This window comes from Lonchura striata, chromosome 3 (genome assembly GCF_050655825.1).
Source record: "Lonchura striata isolate lonStrDom1 chromosome 3, ASM5065582v1, whole genome shotgun sequence".
NCBI lineage: Eukaryota > Metazoa > Chordata > Aves > Passeriformes > Estrildidae > Lonchura > Lonchura striata.
The window spans coordinates 53,950,067-53,970,448 of record NC_140705.1 but is presented as its reverse complement, the minus strand read 5'-3'; the positions used below and the strand labels follow the sequence as shown (position 1 = coordinate 53,970,448).

The window sequence follows — 20,382 nt, the reverse complement described above, 5'->3', positions numbered from 1 at the left end:
AGTTAAAAGCAAATTGGCATTACACTGTTTCTTGACAGCTTGCAAGATGTTCTATCTATCTGTGCTTGTCCATTTTACAAAGCTTAAACCCAGCAATTTGGAAAGAGTAATTTCCCTTATTCCATTTTATTTCAGCCAACCTTTTGAAAATTTTATGTTTCCAAGAAAACATGACAGGAGGAAGGGAGAGAGAAGGCTCTATGCTCCACACCACTTGCCCTTTTGAGTAGGCTTTGCATAAGCAGCTCCCTTGAGCTCATGGCTGTGGAGTGGTGCCTGTGAAACTCAGGATGCTGATGTTGAGATGCTTAATTTATGTAACTGCTGTGCACAAAGTGATTATTTGCTAGTAAATTACTGATTTCAATCTGCATGTAATCCTTTCCCTCCTATGTCAGACACAGGCTAATCCTCCTACTCCTTTACTAGGAAGGTAAACCTTCCTGGGGTGGTATTTGGGCAAAGCTGGGGAGAGCAGGAAAATTATAAGCAAATAAAGTTGTTGGCTCAAAAATGGTAACAAAAGCATCTTTTTTAGTGCACACATTACCCACAAGGGAAACCATATAAATGTATGTGCCTGCAGTCTCATTCTGGAAATAGGTATGTGAGAGGGGACTTGCCTAAGTTTATGACAATCCTATCATAAAAATAGTTTTATTTAAAATTCTTAATTTATTGGGGGGTCTGGGGAATGAAACAGTTGAAAGTTTTGAAGTTTGTGGGATATTTAAAGCCTTGTATGGGTGTCAGCATATTCTTTCAGGTGAAAGAATAAGCAAAAATATCTTCTAGCCAAATAAAGGTTTTCAAAAGAAAGAAACTATGTGAAGCTCAGCTACAGGGATGCTTAAATTGTCAGCTGCTAATATATTCTGGTATGATCATGTTTTAAAATATTGTAACATCTGTTAAACACTTCAAAGCAGCATTAAACTAAGGACTTTGTTTGCTTTTCTTAGCAGCCTTAAAATAGCAAGCTAGGGATAAATTTTGCTAAGCATACAATGATGAGGTATTTGCATCAAAATGTGTAAGGCCAGAACTATAAATGTATTTAGGGACCTTAATGGTTCAGGTGAAAAACAAGTGGGATTTTCAAGGCATGTAGTCATCTTACTGCTTCTGAAAATGGTGCTGAGGTGTAACACTCGTCTTGAGGCAGTGACTATGCCTTGTGAGGAGACTGGGTGAGCTGTTGTACTCTATTTTCAGTCATTATCTTTAGGTTAGTGGTGATGTGACTTCTGTTCTGGCAGAACCCTAAGCCTGAAGTTTGCATACTAGAAATGCAGATGGGTTTGCTTTCTTTCCAGTTCTTGGGTGTTGAAGTGTGACTGGCTGTGAAAAGGTACTTTGGTAAGGGCACGTAGGAGGTTGGCAGAGTGTCCCCCTAGGCGGGGCACTCCTGCCCTGGTAGGCTCTGGGCTGCTCAAGAAGAGCTGAAGTAGAGATCACAGGGATTGTAGTCTCTTAGCTCTTCCATCCTTATTTTTCACCATTAATGGAGGTCTTGCTTTTAGGATTGAGGGGCCTGTAGGTCAGCTAGAACCTAGGGAGTGGGAGCAATAAACTCAGCAGGAGAAATGCAAGGTCACTTGCATTCACCACCTTCACCACCATCTCTTAAGAGCCCTCCTATGAGTGAGAAAGGCAGGCATGTCAGCCTCACTGCAAAGAGAGATCTGTACTACTTAGTCTCCTTCTACTGAAATCTGGTTTGCACCAAGTTAACCTTTCAAATCATGTAACCTTGATTAATAAATGACACCATTTTGGTAAGAAATTTAGGGTAATCATTCTTCTGCTTGTATTGTGTTTTAGCATGTCAGTGGGTACAGGCTTGAATATAGTATTAAGTGAGTATAATATTGGAGTAATTTTTAGAAAATGAAGTAACAGATATTTTAATCTCTCCACATCCTTTCATTTGCAGTCACTTTTCTGACTGATTTTTTCCCTGTGACTCTTGAATACTCCCCAGTAACTGGAATACATAAGGGATTTTGAGGAATGACAAAACTGTTCAAAACTGCAGGTTGTGCCTGCAGATGTGTTGAACAGCCTTTGCTTAGAAATTGTTTCCCAGGGTGTCAATGGCACGGCTAGCTCCTTGCCATGGGCCATCAGCTTTGGGCCACATGCAAATGGCCATTGGTCCTTAAGGATGCATGAGCAAGTTGCTGTCCATACAACTTTTAGCAGTGACTTTTCAATAACTGAATAAAGAAATACACAAGGGTTACAGAAGTGCTGGGGCCATGTAAGCTCTGCCTTTGGCTGCCAAGGAGTGATGAATGGCTGCATTAAACAGGACCTGCATCTGCTTGTAATGCAGAAATGCCTTTAAGTTGCACTTTACATACCTTGAGGTGTCTTACAAAGGCTAGGACCTACTTAAATGATTCTCTTAATTCAGCAGTTTTGAGTTCAGTTGAAAAATACCCTTGATCCAGTATAACTGTAGGCTCCCAGCAAAAGGTAGTGCCATCCTTGTCTTTCCTACTCCCTTCTGTTAGACACAATAATCATACAACTGTGCAACCAGTTAAGATACTGCCAGAGGCAAAGGAAAAATAATATACTAAACTGAGAAAAAAACCCAAAACAAGTCACCAACCCCCCATCCCCCTGAAAACCCTACAGCACAGTTTCTGTGGCATCTGTGAGCTGATCTGCTTCACTGCGTAGTTTCACCACCCAATGTCATGAGTGGAGCATAAAGTAAGAGCTGAGGAATGGACAATAGTGCAGTTTATCTGGTAGCCTAGATAGATTCTCTAGCCCTTAGATTCAATTACTGTTATCCTCAGCAAGCCACAGCAGTGCCATTAGCCCAGCTGTTGGGTGCTGTAGAGCTACCACAGGTGCTTTTGTTTCCTTCCATCCTGAAGCCAACAGTGGTGCTGCCCTATGAGCCTTTTTCTGTTTAATGGCAAACACTTTTTTTTCGAGTTAGTTAAAAAAAAAAGACCTGCTTTAGGCTGGGGCAAATTCTTGACAGATATTTGTAATGACAGCTGTTTTTTCCCCCCATGTAGTTGCTGTGGAAACGGGCCCTTAAAGATCGTTTCAAATACGTGCGGAGACCCATTGAAGATGATGAGCAAGTCCTGAGGAACAAATGCAAGTTTGGCCACAGGAGAGGACAGAGCAGAAAATCTTCTTTTGTTGAAAATACTCTTGATGATGTCCAGGGGCAGGTAGAGGTAAGATTTTTGGTGCTTGACTGAGTTCAGTCTTTCAGCTCCTCTGTTGACAATAAGGCCACCAGCCAGTAAAGGGGAGAAATTATCTCATCTCATTTAAACTAATTTTGTATAGAGTTTGTATTGCCAGACTCTTGACTTTTTAGGTATTAATAACAGAGGAAACCTGATCTAGGACACCTTGCACATTTGTTCGCATTTAGAGTTGTAAATTGGACAGAAAATAGTCTGATTTTTTAAATGCAGTATTTCTATTCTGCTTTTGATTATGTATCTCCAATTAGAGTGAAAAACAATAGAGAACTATGTCTACTAGCTGAAGTCTCTGTACAAATAAGAATGCTAAGAGCTATTTGAGCTGGTAGCAAAAATCCTACTGTCACATTTGTTATATAAAATCTGCTTGTGTAGATGTGTGATGTACACAGAGATGTTTACAAATCTGTGCATGCAGTTGCTGTGTAATCCTTTAGTTGGAGAATTCAGAGCATTATCACTGTCCAGTAAGTGTCTGAAGCGTACTAATTAATTTATACGCTTTCATTAATTCATTAAGGTTCCAGCTTTGCCAATACTGCACACACCTCTTCATGCTGCAATTAAAACATGGTAAAATTTAAACAATTGTATAAATGTGATAAAGAAGATATGTAAGTAGATATTTAGCTTATCCATGTTCATTCTGCTGTTTACCAGACCCTGTACTAAGGAAACAAGAGTGGTTTATTGGATGCATTTCTGCATATATTACCCTTGTGATTGATAGTAGCTTTAGTTTCCTATACAAAATGCAAATATACATTTGGGTTGGTTTTTAGAAATTTCAGTAATTTATGTTTATTGCCTTTGGATTAATATGTTCGGGAATAAACACACCCCTTCTTGCCTACTTTAGCTGAAGGGTTTGCAGCATGTGTGAAGTAAGAAACCTGTGACTTTGGTGCAAAATAATAAACAGTCTCACTTTCAGTAATGAAGAAGTTATAAGCTCCAGGTTTTGTGTGCACATTAAGAGTTTGCCATCCTTTATCTGCTGAAGCTTGGAAAGGACACATGTGGGTCATTTCTGTCTTATGAGCCCATTGAGAAGGGCTTTGGAGTGATCCTGTAGAGACTGCATGCTAAACTTCATTTATCTGTAGAGAGGGTGTAACTGCACTGTGCTGTGTTTCTGCAGACCAGGAATCACCATAATTACCACTCACTTTAATTGCATTGTCTGAGGCCACCACTGGTCATCCTTGTTTGATTTAGAAAGTAAAGACAAATATTGCCTCTCTAAAGGCCTAGACCTTTATTGCTAGCCTGAATGTTGTAAGAAAATTAAGGGTTAAATGTAAAGGTGGTGAGAGGATGCTGAGTATCACTAAACAACTTTCTTTTCTTTCTCTCATTTTCCCTGTATCCTGAACTTATATATATAAATGAAATACAAATATAAATGCAATAATCAACACTTGTGGGCCCTATTAAGGATTAAGAATGTATTCCATAATTTGGAGGGAATCATAACTTCTTTAGTTTTATATGTGTTTCTACATTGAAAGCAGTGATGTCTGACTCTGAAATCCTAAATTATGTCACTACATATCTGCAAAATGGAACAAAATGTTTAATAATATTTTTAACAGAAACAGTGGGGATTTTCATTCTGTATATTTAGGAACACATATAAAGGCACTTTCCTGCCCATCCTTAGCACTGATTACTCTATGAAAAATATAAACTGTTAAAGTGTCTTAATCTCAAAAAAAAAAATTATCTAGAAGCCAATACCACAGGCAAACCCAAATTATATGCACATTGCCATTAGCCAGATCCCCTTATCTTCATCCTTTTTCCAAGACTGGAAGAATGAATCAGCCTTGTGTGAGCTAGAAGCCAGCACATCAAAATTAATTGAGATAAAATGGGGGAAAATGAATTCCAGGTTAAGGAGACCTTTGGAGAATAGTTAGTGAAGGATTCTTAGTCCCTTAGGGCCACCACACTCTCCTTTAGATAGGCAGAATAGGACATTTAGGGCATTACAGGTCAAAGCTGACTGGCAGAGCTATGCAGATGAGAGAGCACATCTGCTCCCAGCAATGACCTACTTACCAGTCACACAGCTGACTTCTGTATCGAACTTTAGTTTCTGAGCAGTCATAAGCTGTCACTCTGTCATATGTGCCTTGTGTCAGCAAAGTCTTGGATTGTTAATGGCATTAAAGTGATAAAAAGGTTATTTACTAATAGGAAACATCTCACTGTTATACCTGGCATTTCTTTTTATATGAGAAGAATAATAAAGTTATTACTATTAATAAAACCCTTAACCAATCTTTTTACTTCTTCATGTGAAAATCCAGCTGCTTGCCAGGACAAGCTTCCTGTGATGTTTTTGAGCTAGATGATGTCTGCCCCTTGGACTGCCCAAGCCCCTTTACCTTCCAACCAGGCATTCTCCCTTCAAAAGCAGCTGGAGCATACTCGGCAGGGTATACTCCCATGCAGGGCATTGCTTCCAGGTGCAGCATCTGTCTTTCTCCTCCAGTTTCTTTAAAACATCTGCTGATGTATTCCTCATTACAGAGCATTATATTCAAAGAAGATTGAAGAGTGGTTACTCTTTTTTCTAGTGACTAGCATCATGTGAAAGGTCTTGAGGAAGTGCAGGGCAGTAGAATGATGGTAAGTAAGCACATAAACCCAAGCTAGAGATGTCTTTCACTAAAGGAGATTTTTATTTAAATTATGCTTCCTACAAATATCCATCAGGTTGCACCAGCAGGGAAAGAAGCTTGGACTGTGCCTGGCAGACATTAATTTGAGCCTCTGTGTCTGAGGGATGTTTAGAGTTTTATCAGGAAACCCTCCATAAACAACAAATTTTTTGGTTATGGTGTGAGAATCTTTCTCAGTCATTTTCCACAGTCAGGCAAATATCTCGGAGCTGCAGTAATCCAGGGAACAGTGTTTTGTAATGATAATGACCTTCATCTGCTGCAAATGGAAGGTACTTTCCATGACAAGGGTGATCACACTGTTAAAATACATAAGAAAAACAAGTCTTCCCTCTGCGGCAAGAGTGCGATTAGTGCTAAACCAGCCATTCGGCAGCTTGTTCTGACTGGTCTCATTATTTTTTTAGCATCAAAACCCTGCCCTAAGGACTTGTTTGATTTATGGTCTTTCAGGCTGTGAGGGAAACCATCTTCTGCCATTTGTAATAGAAATGGTCCTAGACTTGGGGGAGCCAGAAGAAACAGAAAGACAGGATCTTTCTAGTCCTTGGCCAAAGCCTTCTCAGAAGGCAAAAGGTGATGGAGAAGGAAATGGGGTTAGAGCTGATGATTGGCTTACATACCTTGCGAGATTATGGCTCAAGCACTATTTTAGTTTTGACAGGGGTAGTGACCAAAGGGCAAATTTCCCTTTCAGAACTTTCAGTTTGGAAATCTTGCCAGTCTCAAACGGTGCCATTCATGGAATGTGTGACTTCACAATCAATTCAGTTAGCTGAATACAGAAATGAAAAAGCCCACAGATATCCTGCATGGCTCAACCTGCCAGTTGAGAAAGGTGTGTGTTTCCCATAGGTCCAGTATCATATCCTGCCACTCCCAGGGGCTTCTGGGGTACCCTTATGATATCTCAAAAGCCACTAAATAGCTGTATCTATGCAGCTGGATTAAGCTCCTTCAATCCATCCCAGACATTAAATAAGAAAATATCTCAGCAAGGGGATTACCAAAGGTATCTTAAGCTTCTTGAACTGTAAGGGAATATACCAGGCTACTAGTTCTTGATCTTAAACAAAATAGAGAGAGAGTACAGTCCGTCTTCTAAAGCCTCTGATTTCTTACATCCTGTGACAGCCTGTTTGTAAGGTCATCTGGGTTTCTCTGAAGCTGTCACACAAATAAATTTGGAGTTAGGTGTGAAAAGGAAAAATAGGATCTGACAAGATGTCAGCTAAGATAGCAGTAGATGTTTGCAGATAAATGGGAGTATTTGCCATACCCAGCAGAGCTGGGAATAACAAAATGAAAACAATTTATAAAAGGGGCACCATCACACCATCTTCTTTCTGTGTCAATGGGATAGAGAAAGAAATGCTTTGATGAGTACTTTGACTGGGAGAAGTGGAAGGATTCTGCAGAAACTTTTAACTCACAAAGTTGGACGTGTACTGATATTCCTGTACAGGGAAGATAAGCATGAATTTTGAAACTGGTGAATGTGTAAATTCTGTGCCAAGAGAACTAAATGAAAAGCAGAGAAGACCCCTGGCCCAGGAGGAGCACAATTTGTGCTTGCTTTGGTGGTATCATGCAGTACAAGAATGGTGAAATTTATCCTGTTGGTTTTATCTGGAAATTGTAGTTTCTGATGAAAGGAGGAATCAGGACTGAGTGAAGTCTACCCTGTAAGATGGAGTCTCTTTTAGCTCAGAATAGGTAAATCAGGCAAGGTAGACATTTCCTAGGGATATATGCCTTTCTTTGAGATGATAACTAACATCATGTTTGTCAATGGTCTTATGCCACTGCAGGAGTCAGAAACTTGAAACAAGATTCCAAGGGCTCTAGAAAGAAGAGGATTTGGAAAATGATGGCTGGAGAAAAAGGGAGGAATGAGAAAAATAAGGCAACAGCAAGGGAAAAAGAAAACAATGTCTGTAAAGTTCTCAGAGGATGAACAGCTTGTGTATGAGATGCAGAAATTCTCTTGGCTCAATCTTGTGGCACTATTGGCAGGTACAGCATTAGATACCATCTATACTGAGAATGCCATGCACAAATGAAACAGGGGTGATAGCACCTCTCCCTCTAAGATTAATGGTCTCCAAATTAAGCATTTGAATGTTTGCACAGCTGGAATGTGAGCATGTATATATAAATAATCATCAATGGCTGTACCAGACTGTTGTAATGTGATTTTTCCACTAAAACTTCAATGTGCATATATCAAACTTTGAGTGTGTAGTGTTGCTTAGTTAATATTTTAAAATGCTTTTAAATCAAAGCAAAAGCTTTAAATGCAAATCCCCGTCATACATTTTGCACTTCACCTTCTTATTTGTGTCAGCCAGTGTCTTCATTGTTCTGTGAGTTGTCAAGCACAGGTTGTCCCTTGGTAGAGGAAAACAGATTTTTGTCATTTTGCTTATGCAGCTTACAAAATCAGAAAGCAGTTTTTGTGGTCAGAAATAGACTGACTTAGGTGACTTGAAAGATTTTTGGCTAGCACTGGCATGTAAATCTAGCTCTGAAGTTGCCTGCCTGGCTCAAAAGAGCAATTATGTGTAATTAAAGCAAAGCCTTCCTTAATTAAACATCTCATTGTACTACAAGTCAGTGTGGAACCTGCTGATGGTTACACGCTCATTGTGCTTGAAAGCAGCCTGTCCATGCTGTTTCACCTTTGTGTGCAGTGTTTGGATATGAGAGGTGAGGCATGGTTTTGATGTCTTCTCAATCCTCTACCACTCATCCAGGATGAGAAGATGGACCTTGAGCAGTGCCCAGTTTAAGCCTGCCTTCTTTGATTCATGCTTGTTCCAGATCAGTCTCCAGTGTTTGGGGTTTTTTTTTGAGCAGACCATCACTTTCTAATTGTCCATGAGTGTTTTGATCCCTCCTCCTGATATAAAACAGCCCAATATTCATCATAGTAAATGTCATTCCAATGATCCTGATTGTCACCACAAAAAAAAAGGGGCTGTCCCTTACAACAGTAGTAGCAAAAAACTGTTCTATACATTGTGCTTTTATGATGCCTTGTGTATGTATGTGTTTCAAAATCGCAAGACCCAAACATCAAGACACAGAGATTATGCTTACTTAAGTAACTGTGAAAGCTGTTTCTCACCCTGAAGAAGTTATAAGAGCCAATTAATGGAAAAGATTATTCCAAACAAGAATCCTAACTACTGTCAGACTTTCTTGTGTAAGTACCTTGAGTGTTGATGCTAACTAATGTAGGTAGACCCAGCAACCACCAATGCTCTTAGCAATAACGTGACTTGGAATATGCATTGGCATCTAGCAAGGAAAATTTGAAATGTGTTTTTCAAAGGAAATATTATTAACAACTGCTCTATTGACAAAAACAATAATAATGAAAGATGGAGGCTGTTCCAACAATACTACCCATCAGCTACTACATCCCAGTCCTAATGTATGGTGATAAAGGACTTCCCATTCAGTGTTGATGCCACTGACCTATGTGCACAGCACCACTGTTCAGGAGATGGTTCTCATTACCATCACATGTTTTTTACATTGCTTTCCAGCAAGCAGATTAGTCTCCATCCAAAGGAGTTGCCTCAAAGAAATACTCCCAGAGCATCCCAGGTGAGGAACCAGGATCACTGGTTGGCAGTGAGCAGACTGACAGCATGCAGTAGTGTCCTCATATATACCTCTAATTCCTCTTCTCCTGTTTGAATTCACTCTCTCAAACTGAGGAGCCAATAGGTCCTGTTGGCATTCTTCAAGAAAGAGATCTCTATTTAACCTTAGCAACAATTAGGCTGCATTTACCATTCAGGAATTGGTCTAAACCCATGTAAAGAGCAATGAGTTGTCTGCTGTACACACCAGAGGCACTTTCATCACTCTTTGGTTAGGCAGACATGTTTGGTGTTACCATTCATGTCCTTTACGATTTATGATGCTGGCTTTCAACAATAACTGAAAGCTTAGACCTTGGAGATCACATCATGCATGAGAATTGCTCCCTCCCTCCTCGCAAACTGATGTTGCAGTTTCACTGCCTTGGCTGTGACACTGTTTCATAAAAGTGCCCTGCTAGCTGGGGTGTTTTTACAAGAAGGTGCTAATACAATCTTGGGAAGAATCAAGATCCATCAGAAAGACATTTAGGAATTGGGCTTTTATTTGGAAATCTGCCTCCAATCAAATTACTGTCCTCTTGCTTCAGGAGATGGGAGGAATTAGGAATTTGGAGTCTAGTGGTTTTTTGTTTGCATGTTTTCTTGCTTTAATGTGAGCATCTTAACACAATCTGCTTGTATATGGTTCCAAGTAGAACCGTGATAGCCGGTGGGGAGTCACAGTCAAAAGGCATCTGGAGTTTAGGCAAAGAGCCCTACAAACTGTGTGCCTCCCAGACTTGGAGTCTTCAGTCACAGATACCTGAGATGCCAAGAAGTCAAGAGTGTTTGCTGGCATGGGAGCTAAGGGATGGGCTCTCTACTGCTGTCACCCTTTGAGTATGAATCCAACAGCATGAGTAGGAGCCTTGGCAGGACCATCCTGCAGGCTAGGGTTAGATTACTCTGACAGGTACTGCGTATCCTCTGCTTGCCTCATTAAATTCCTATCCACATCCTTTTGCCTTTTTTCTGTTCTGCTGCACTTCCCGTAAGCTTGTGATGATAAGGCAGCTTCTTATTTAAAGACACTGAGATAAATTTTTGTTCCAGAAATATTTTTTTTTAATATTTTTTTTTTAAAGAAAGGAAACCCTTTACATTGTAAACTAGGCATGTACATTGCTAAACAAGACAAAGTTCTGTACACAAAAATAATTAAATATCACCAATTAACATTCTTATTGTTGCAACTAAAATGGATGTTACTGGTGACACAACTGAAAATCTGGCCAGAGGGGTTGGGTGACCTCAAGAGGTAAAGATTCCTCTTTTAATGAGGCTATTTTTTTTTTTTTAGTTCTGTCTGGTATACATGCTGAACTGTTAGCTGTGGCTTCTTCAGATATTGAGACAAGACATCCCAGCTTTGGTCTAGATAGGGCTGGTTTTGCACATTATCAAAACAACTGAGCTTTAAACTTATGGTCAAATTTTACTGGAATATTGCTGTGCTATAACTGGCTTTTTCACTATGATGGTTGAAATGGAGAGGATCTAGAGTCCTCCCTAAATAAGCAAGTGGTGGGCTGATAAATGAGTTCAGTAACCAGCTTCCCAAACCTAGATTCCTGCCTGCTGAGACAACTTATTTCCACCAAAAGAAAGCCACCTCTCACCTTTCTGCTTACCTTAAAAGCCAACTTATTCACAATCAAAGAAGTTGGGAAGATTACAGATAGTGATTGCTTCAAGGCAAGGCAACCAATTCTAACACTGACTTCTGCTTGTATTACTCCCAGGTAGCAGATGATTTACACTACAAAGTTTGGCCTTCCATTGCTATTTTCCCCCCCAAATAAATAGCTATTACAGCAATTCTTCCTTATACTACTGCCATATTTCTGTTGGTAGCTTGCCATTGCTACTGATGAAAATATGAAATGGTCTCCTTTAGCTAATTAATAATATCATCAGCTAAACTAGCTCTCAAAGACAGAGCTGACCACAGGGAAAGTCCATCAAATCAAGCAGTGATTTGATGCTTGAAATTTAGGTTTTCTCCAGCCTTGACAAGGGGGCTGGAAAGAAGCTGGCGTAAAGGTCACAACTTGATGTTTGTTTCTAAGCAGCCCAGTTAGTCAGTCTGTGGTTGCAGCACACTGGGTCGAGTTGTTTTGCTTTCTTGTCTCTGCAAGTGAAACACTGAAGGTGACAGGTCCTCAGGGAATGAGCCAACATATTCCACACCAGCTGGCTGAAGAAGTTCCTGCTTTATGGGCAGGAGGCCTGAAGGCAGACCCACAGGAGAATCCAGAAGTGAAAGAGCTGTTTGGAGTCAGAGACTTCAAGCTAGCTCTTTCACAGCATAAAACCATGAATATGATTTTAAAAACCCTAACACCTGCTCAAGTTTTTGTGTGTGAGAAAGCATGGATATCTTGAGACTGACAAGAATGGGTCATCCCTTGGTTCTGTGCACTTATCACAGTGAAGCAAGGGACAGCCTGTCCAAGGGCAAGTTAGCAGGTTAAGGAATAGCTGAATGGCCCATTTGGGAATATGTGAATACTAGGATGGTACTCATAGTAGTAGCCAATAAAAATTTCATACCAGAAACCATCAAAGGCTGATGCAGGAAGTTTGCAGAGATGACACACCAGCAGCAAAACAAAACTCTGATGACTTTGAGTGATCTGATGGACATTTGCACAGAATTCTTTTTTGTGGCTTTCTGTCTCTTCTGCACTGGTTGCAAAGGCTTTCTCATCCAGGGTGAGCAGGAAGCCTGATGCTGCTAAGAGACAGGAGTGCTCAAGATGCACTCCCTAGGTAGAGGATGGCTGGCAGAATATAAAGCCATACCAGAAAAACTAGAGAGATTTTGCAAGGACTCTCAGTAGGTGAGTCCAGATGATGACATTACTGGGACCATTCTTCATGGCCAGTATCAGGGCATCTGTTTCAAGACTGGCATGTCAGTAAAGGGGACAGAATAATTCACTAAAATGAGCAGTGACACATTTCCAGAATCATGTACTTGCACAAAATTTTCAGTGGTGTCCAAGGATAAAACAGGCAATTTTTAAATTGTGATGTACAATTTTTCTCATACTAGATAATTGGAGGTAACTAATTTGATGCCAGTTTTTAGAGTTTCAGGAGATAGCTAGAGAACATATGGACCAAGAAACCTTCTGTCTTCACTGGCCAAGTTGGCAAGAACTGTAATGCAGACCCGAGAGTTTAACACATTAGGATGGAATCAACAAAGTTTCGGTAAACAGACCTAATTCTTCACAAATTCATTAGTTCATTGAAGTATTCAGCAAGTATTGTCTGAGGACACAGGCAACTAGCTGTTATAGTTTACTTTAAATTCAGAAGAGATTTTAGCACATGCCTTTCAAAGGCTCTTAGAGGATATAATCTGAGGGGATAAACAGGAAGGTCCTTGAATGGATAAACAATTAAAAATTAGAACAAACAAGGCTATGCAGAAATGGTTGGGGTTTACAGTGGAAAAGATTGTGAATGCTTAGTTTAAGCAGTTCAGTATATTTCTAAATTACATGGAAAAAGTAGACTAGTTGGCAGATTACATTTTATGATGCTACCAAGGATACTAAAGACCAAAGAATTGCAAGAGGACCCCATTCCAGGGGAAAAAAATCCAGCAGATAAAATTCAGTTCTGATAGATGGAAAATAAGGCACAAGGAAAAAACCCAGTCCTAACAACACATATGGTGATGGGCTCTGAGCTTATTAGTACCATTCACAAATGCTATTTTTATACTAGGCTAAAAAATATCTGGCACAATGCTAAGCAGCAGTCAAAAAAAAAAGTTGATTTCACAGAATAATTTAAGAAAGGAACAAAAGGCAATGCATTATTCCACTGTATGCCCCTGTGACGTTCCAGTATATCTCAACAAGTACTTTAAGTTATACTGCACCTATTTAATGAAGATTACACTGAAATTAGAAAACTTGCAAAGACAGTAACAAGGATAATTGAAAGTATGGACAAGCTTTCATCTGTGGAATGATTAAATAGCTTAGGACAGTCTTGGCAGTGGAAAAGAGGTGTCTGAGGACAGAATATGACACATCTGTAAAACTATAGTGGCATGGAGATGGTGAATAGGTTTTGAATGCAGTATGATAATTAGGAAGCAGAGGTAGCAGAAGAAAAACAAATAAATGCATTTCCTCTGACAGCGTATAGTTAACCTGCCACATCTAAGGCAGGATTTTGTGGAAGGTATGATTTTATGAGAGTTGGAAAAGTGACTGGGAGAAGTAATTTAAGGAGAAAAGAAATCTACTGAAGGCTGTATAACTGTAAAGAATGAAGGCTATTAAATATAAAGTTTGGGAGTCCACAAAACCCAGTGTAGTGAAGTCATTTATATTTTTACCTAGCACCTCTCCCAGTCAGGTAGGGGAGGGTGTTCTACTAGGGTGTCTCCACACCTCTGCTCCTGTCCTCTGAGGAAGAGGCCAGGAACGCCTACGCAAGCTGGTCACAACACTCTGAAAACCCAGGGCACTGGGAATATTTCTCTGTCTGCTCTGGGGTGTCCTGACCCCCAGGGGAGCACTGACTTTGACCCTCATTCATGGAGAAAACTTCTAAAGCCTCAAGGTAAACTAGAAACCACAAAAGTGTGAAATAGATTGTAGAGATTGTAGAGAGCAGCATAGTATGTCACATGAGGGAGAAATTTAGGTTTTAGGATTTTTAGTATGTTATAGATGGGTTCAGGATGGAGGATGTAGGGTGTTGAGTTCTCTTCTTTTTCTTTCTTTTTGGGTTTAGGTGGTATCTTGTAATTGGGTAGAAAAATCTGCATTGAGGGTCTTTAGGGGTCAGCTATTGGGTTAGACAGGAAAATAATTTAGGTGTCACTTCTTAATTGGGTAGCTTAGTTTTTGATTAGACTTAAAAGTCCTTGTAACAAGAGATTGTTGGCCATTTTTGTGCTGTTTTTCCTGCACAGAGTCTAATGCAGACTGTGTGCTGAAGTTTTGATAAGATAACAATAAACAGAAGCTCAAGACTGAAGAAGTCCAATGCGTCTCTCATTCCTGACACAGAACTGCTCCAGGAGGGTCTCCCCTGCCAGGGGAGCCCTCAGGGAGTTGCCCAGCTTGGGCAAACTCATACAACACTACAGCTGTAACACAATGAAGACTGAAATCTCCTATTAGAAAGAGCACAGACTGTGGTAACACAGAACCCTAGCAAGGGCCAGGGAGTCATATTAGCTAACCATCCTGCATGCAGAACTTATTTTCTTCTGTAATGCTATTGGTATCTATGGATATATACTAGGAGAGAGGCAGGTTTTTCACTGTGTACTCTGTGCAACCATTCTCGGACTATCACATGCATGGTTTTAAAGAAGGATGTTAATTAAAATGGAAAGTTTAATTGCACATGCAGAGCACTGCAAAGTGGTTTGGGACATTGTGCGTTTCACACCTCTATGTCAGAAGTGTTCTGGGAGTATTTTGAAGTGTCTCAAGTCCCTCTGGCATTGACCCACAGGCCACCCACATGTGTAGTCACAGCTGCATCAGTGACAATACAGATAGGAAGAGCCAGTGGCAACGCAGCCTGAGGATGGTAACTGTACCAACTGAGCATCTCTATGTCCCTCAGCTTGTTTCAGTGAGCAAACTCATTGTGTCCACTGATGGATAAGCTACACACACTCAGGCTACTCCAGTTGGTGTATTGCTTTGGGTAGCCACCCTCCTCTTAGTAATTACTGGCTTTGGAATTACATCAGGGACAATAATGATAATTTTGAGGAAGGTTGTTAACTATCCTCATGTACAAAAATGTACTAATAGTCAAACTGCTCAAATAATTGTTTTCAATAAGAGGTTTTTTAGTTCAGCTGGTCTCCTTGGGAGTAAAAATTCCAGCTGCATAAATGGGAAAGTTAGTTGTCCTGCTTTTAGGACCTGTATGGTTAAGAGGAAAATACTAAAATTCTCTTGATAATACAGGTTAATATTGCTAAATACTGAGCTGTTGTTAGAACTGACTACTCATTTCCAATAAACCAGAAACAGGAACTGAAATTTCATGAATAGTCTCAAATAAGCAATTTGGGCTTGGGGGACTTGGCTGACAGGTATAGTTTTATATGAAAATAGACCTTAGTCTAACTTAGAGTACCAGGGTGAGTTCAGAGAGCTGGAATTGAAACCACACTACCCTTTCTTCTGAGCTCAGCTATGCTCCTATCACAAAGGTCACATCAAATAACACGAGCTAAAAAAGCTAAATAATCAGAAAAACACGCTGATTTGTTACAATGCTGTCCTTAATTCCTTCATAGGAAGAACCTGTTCATCTTAAAGACAGTACAATGGATTTACATATTAAGTGGCTCAATCGAGAATATATGAAGACTCAGAGGAACTGGGAAGAAGTGGATAACAGAATGAATGCAACAATAGAAATACGGAGAAAGATGATCAGTGATAAGGCACCTTTAAAAGATATTCTTAGACTATTTCCTTTCTTAAGATGCCCTTATCAGGTAACAGAGCTGTTTTTAATAATGACATTGAATCCTGTGTTACAGATGTGATACATCTGTAGGCATGTATTTCACAGGATAGTTCCACTGAAGTATCCATCAGCAATGTTCTCTTTAATCTAACTCATAATGAAGCTAATCCCATTTTAAAAGGTTCATTAGCTCAACTCTGAGTTAAATGTGCCACACGTACCACCAGTGTCACTGTTTACTTGATGTATTCCTTCCCTGCTTTGAAAAAAAAATTATATCACCCTCTCAAGTTTATAATCTTATTTAACTGAGCTAGTTTTATCCTGTCTTCAAAGTGCATGCATTATTTACAGTTTTGGTTTTGAGGTTTGCAATACCAAATACTTGTTTTTCTTTTAGCTTTTTAGGGAGTTCCAGCTTCTCACACACATGGACATTTATAAGAAAACGGTTGAGATTTTGGAGATTTATTCAGAAAACATATTGTCCTTGTATGTGCTGAAGAATAATCCAATTAACATTATGCTGCAAGAAAATCTGAAGCATCACACAGAGGAAGACATTCTGAAATGTCAGTATAAATCTCCTATGCTCTGAATATCAGAATTTTGTTGTAGCTAATTGTTCTTACTTATGGAACTAGACTACTTTCAATTGTACTGCACACACATTTCAAAAATGTTATGGTTTCTTTAAAAATACAGAGTGATGGTGAAGCATTGAGAATAAAAGCGACTAAATTAGTAGGAAAATTAAGTCAGTCAAGTATTGAAACTTTTTTTTTCACTGAATAAAAGACGGCAGGTCTGATAACGTAAGTAATTACCTTAAAATAAGTATTGCTAGATGAGCAGAAGTATGTATTTCTAGATATGAGTGCTTATTATTTTCTAAAAATACCCACAGAAAACTAATTTTCTGCTTTAGCAATAGCCTCATAAAAAAAAAGACACATTTTCCGTTACAAGTCAAGTTTCTATGGTTATAATCTTTACTCCAGTAAAATTAAAGTAGTTCTCACTAACCATTTCAGGTACCTCATCTCTGCAGAGACACACTGCAGGAAAAAGGGCATACAGCCTGGTACCTCTGGTGAGGTCCAAGTACCCTGGCTGTGGGGAGCAAACACCTGCTGACAGCTTCTTTCAGTCTGGGAAGTCTGGGGAGTGTGGTCCTGCAGGGACAAAACTTTTCAAGCAGTCGCTCAGAATTGCCATTCTTCCCCAGCTGCTGCTGCCTGTGCCTGTGCTCTCTGAGAAGTCCTCCTTAGACTCACTTTCTGTCCAAAAGGCATAATGCCAGGTATAAATCGAAGGTCACACCATATGAACACATGCGTGTCCTATAGCAGTTCCTCTCCATTTATTGCCAGGTCATCTTTGAAAGAAGCAAGAAGTGTATTAAAATTCTGGGGATTTCCTTCGCTAAGATTAAAAACAACAGTACTCATGATAGATGAAAATTCTTCAATGAGTAGTCTAATCCAGAAAGCCTTTATGGACTTTCTTTTCATAGCTTTGGCCAAGGAAATCTATGGATATAGTAAGTAATTTCCCCTTTTCTTATGCAGCATGTCCACAGAGATTTTGACTCATACCTTAGTAAAATCCCAAGGCCTTTACTTTTCTGTTTTTCTCTCACAAACAACTTGGCCTGGCACCTAGACAATAAATGCATGGCAAGGTAAGTTCAGTGAAGCACATGACACCTGCATAAAAGAAGTTCTATAAATAACAGCTGAGCCAGAGGGATAGCAGGTACCAGGTGCCAGGAGGTTTTGCAGCACCAGCTGGTACCACAGCCTGCAAAGCAGAGTCCTGGAAACAGGACTCCCCAGACTTCCAAATTACTGGGGAGAGAGGAGTTTGGGGAAGGGCAGTGAGAGCAGGAAGACTACTCAGCTCACAAACTCAACTAAAAGCAACTCAAAGGCCAACTTACTTACTGTGAGGAAAATTGAATTGTAATATTGAGTAGCAGAGTCCCATGAATTATTTGACACAAATGTTCATTACCAGCTGAGTTGCTTAAATATTGACTGTGGTACAAACTACTCTTCAAAGTGGACGGAACAATAGCTCCACTAGTGAGCTGTTAACTATTATTTAGGCTGGAGTCTGTTTTTCAAGGATGATATTACAGTGCCAGAAAGTTTTCCTTTGTAATTTAGTAGAAATCCTTGCCTTTGACAGATATGAAAATGACTGCTGCATGTTTACTCCTGCCAGAGGTCTTTGGAGATGACTCCAGTCTGTTTGCTGCAGTGAATGAGGAGGTAGGAGACAGCCAACAAGCAGCCTTGGTTATCTCTTCCTTTCATAAACTGCACATCACCTGGCCTTTTGGTGGCTCAGCTTAGTTCTGGGAGAGGTGACATTAGCCTACCTTTTGAATAGAAATACTCACAGAAATACTACCAAACTTCAAAGCAGCGTTATCAGGCTTACTTCATTCTCTGATCTGTTCATTGTAGCAATGTTGTGGCATCATTTGAAATACCCTTTTTTAAATTTAGGTAAAGGCAGTGACACCTGTGTTGGAAGTGAAAAATCCCTTCAACATGAATTCCTGTGAGTTTGCCCTGTACATAGAAAGGGAAGAGTTAGCCCAGCTCAATGACTGCAGCATGGCTCTGGCGGCACTGGTGGCTGCATTCCATGTGTTTGATATCCCATGCCCAAAGAGAATCCACAGGACACTGAACTTCCTGGAGTCCCTGGTCTTTGAGGTGAGGAACCCAGCATCCCTGCCCACCCTGTTAAAGACAGGGCTGGAGGAACCCAAGAGTCCAGTATCTAATGGTGCACCCAGCACTCCTCTCAGAAGTATTTGATATTTTATCAAAATATATCCCTTTGTGCCATTCTTTCTAGTGAAAGTGTATGTATATTTAAAAGTTATGTTTAGTAATGCCCTCCATTTATTCTTGTACTGGCTACTTCTAAAAAAAATTAAAACTCAAGCAGTTTCATTATTTTAAATGTAGATTTTAGAGCAGTCTAGAGATAATAAAATTTTCTAGATTACTTCATGTGTTATGTATTATTTTTCTGTATGGAGCATTTGAAAAATTCAGATATTTTGATTGTAAGAACTAAAAAACATAATGAGTCAATATAAGCATTTCACTGCTTTAGATGGTAATAGTTAATATTTTGAAATGGCACAAATTAAACATTTACTTATTACCATTATTTCATAATATTATGATTGCTGAAATATAATATAATAATATAATAATTTTTGTGGTTTAAAATGGTGGGCCTGATTTTCGGTTTGCAGGATGATGACTTTTTACTGTTTTCTTCTTGCATGAAACATTCTGTTTTAACATTAATCTTGAATTTACTAAGCAGGGATCCTAACATGAGCTCTCAAAGTAGCAAGAATTACTTATCTGGGATGCTGCCATGTACATTGGTAACCACAGCTTTGGTGCTGAAGAGCGAATGCCTCATTTTCTTTCCGAATTTCTTCCCCGGAAAAAATCAGCTTTCTCCACATGGTGACTCTGTCCACCCACACAGAGTAGAAGCCCTCTCCTCTCTTCTTCCACAGCTTTCTCTCTTTCCCAACACTCTATTCCTAAATCCTGTCTGAAAATCCCAGGGGATACTATCTGGCAGTGCACAGCTTTGGACAAGTGCCTGGTGATAAGAACACCAGCCAGGACCCATTGCATTAATTAGAAATAAAAACTGGCTTTTTATTAAAACACTGTTTTCTATTAGAGACCAATCTCCCACCAGTTCCAAAACTATCAGCATAGGCAAAGTAGCACCTGTGGTCATGATAATTCTTTAAACTCTCAAACACACAGCCTGGAAGATCACAGAAGCTTTGTTAAATTTTGGGTAGTGTGACTGGTTAAATTCTGGCTGGTTAAGTTTGGCAGGGGTGACTCCAAGGTGTTGATTACAGTGGGAGATTCTTCAGGATGAGGGGGGATGGCTGCATTTGATGGCCAAATTATCCTGCTATAGGCTTCACATGGTTCCCATGGAATGCAGGGAACCTTTATCAGTGAGGGCTGGGCTACCACAGATACAAAACAAAAAACCAATGCCATTTCAGAGATTCAGTAGGTCTGATGAGTGGTTTTAGAATCCAAGTGAATTTGTTGACTGTACTTTTTGTAACAGAGGTGGCTACACTCGGCTACCTCATCACATGGGATACAAAAGTAAGGATTATGTATGTCCTCCTTGTACGTGATAGCTGCATGAGTAAAAAATTGTGTTCAAGTGCAGTTTATTCTACATCTTGTAAACAGTATTAACTTAAATCCACTTCTTAAACCACAGTAGTTTGTAAGT

At 39.7% G+C, this 20,382-nt stretch overlaps 1 protein-coding gene across 3 annotated transcripts in view; it reads left to right on the top strand.

Moving 5' to 3' along the window:
- SAMD3 (sterile alpha motif domain containing 3) overlaps positions 1–20,382 on the top strand; it is a 41,749-nt gene that overhangs the window by 17,296 nt on the left and 4,071 nt on the right. Inside the window, exons 7-11 of one of the 3 annotated variants that reach the window (XM_085575145.1) lie at positions 3,042–3,209; positions 15,890–16,093; positions 16,466–16,637; positions 18,259–18,341; positions 18,582–18,794. In XM_085575145.1, coding sequence (XP_085431271.1) covers positions 3,042–3,209; positions 15,890–16,093; positions 16,466–16,637; positions 18,259–18,341; positions 18,582–18,794 — 840 coding nt within the window. Of the gene's footprint in view, positions 1–3,041; positions 3,210–15,889; positions 16,094–16,465; positions 16,638–18,258; positions 18,342–18,581; positions 19,027–20,382 lie in introns of those variants that run through there. The other 2 variants (XM_077781759.2, XM_085575146.1) reach the window with 2 other exon arrangements.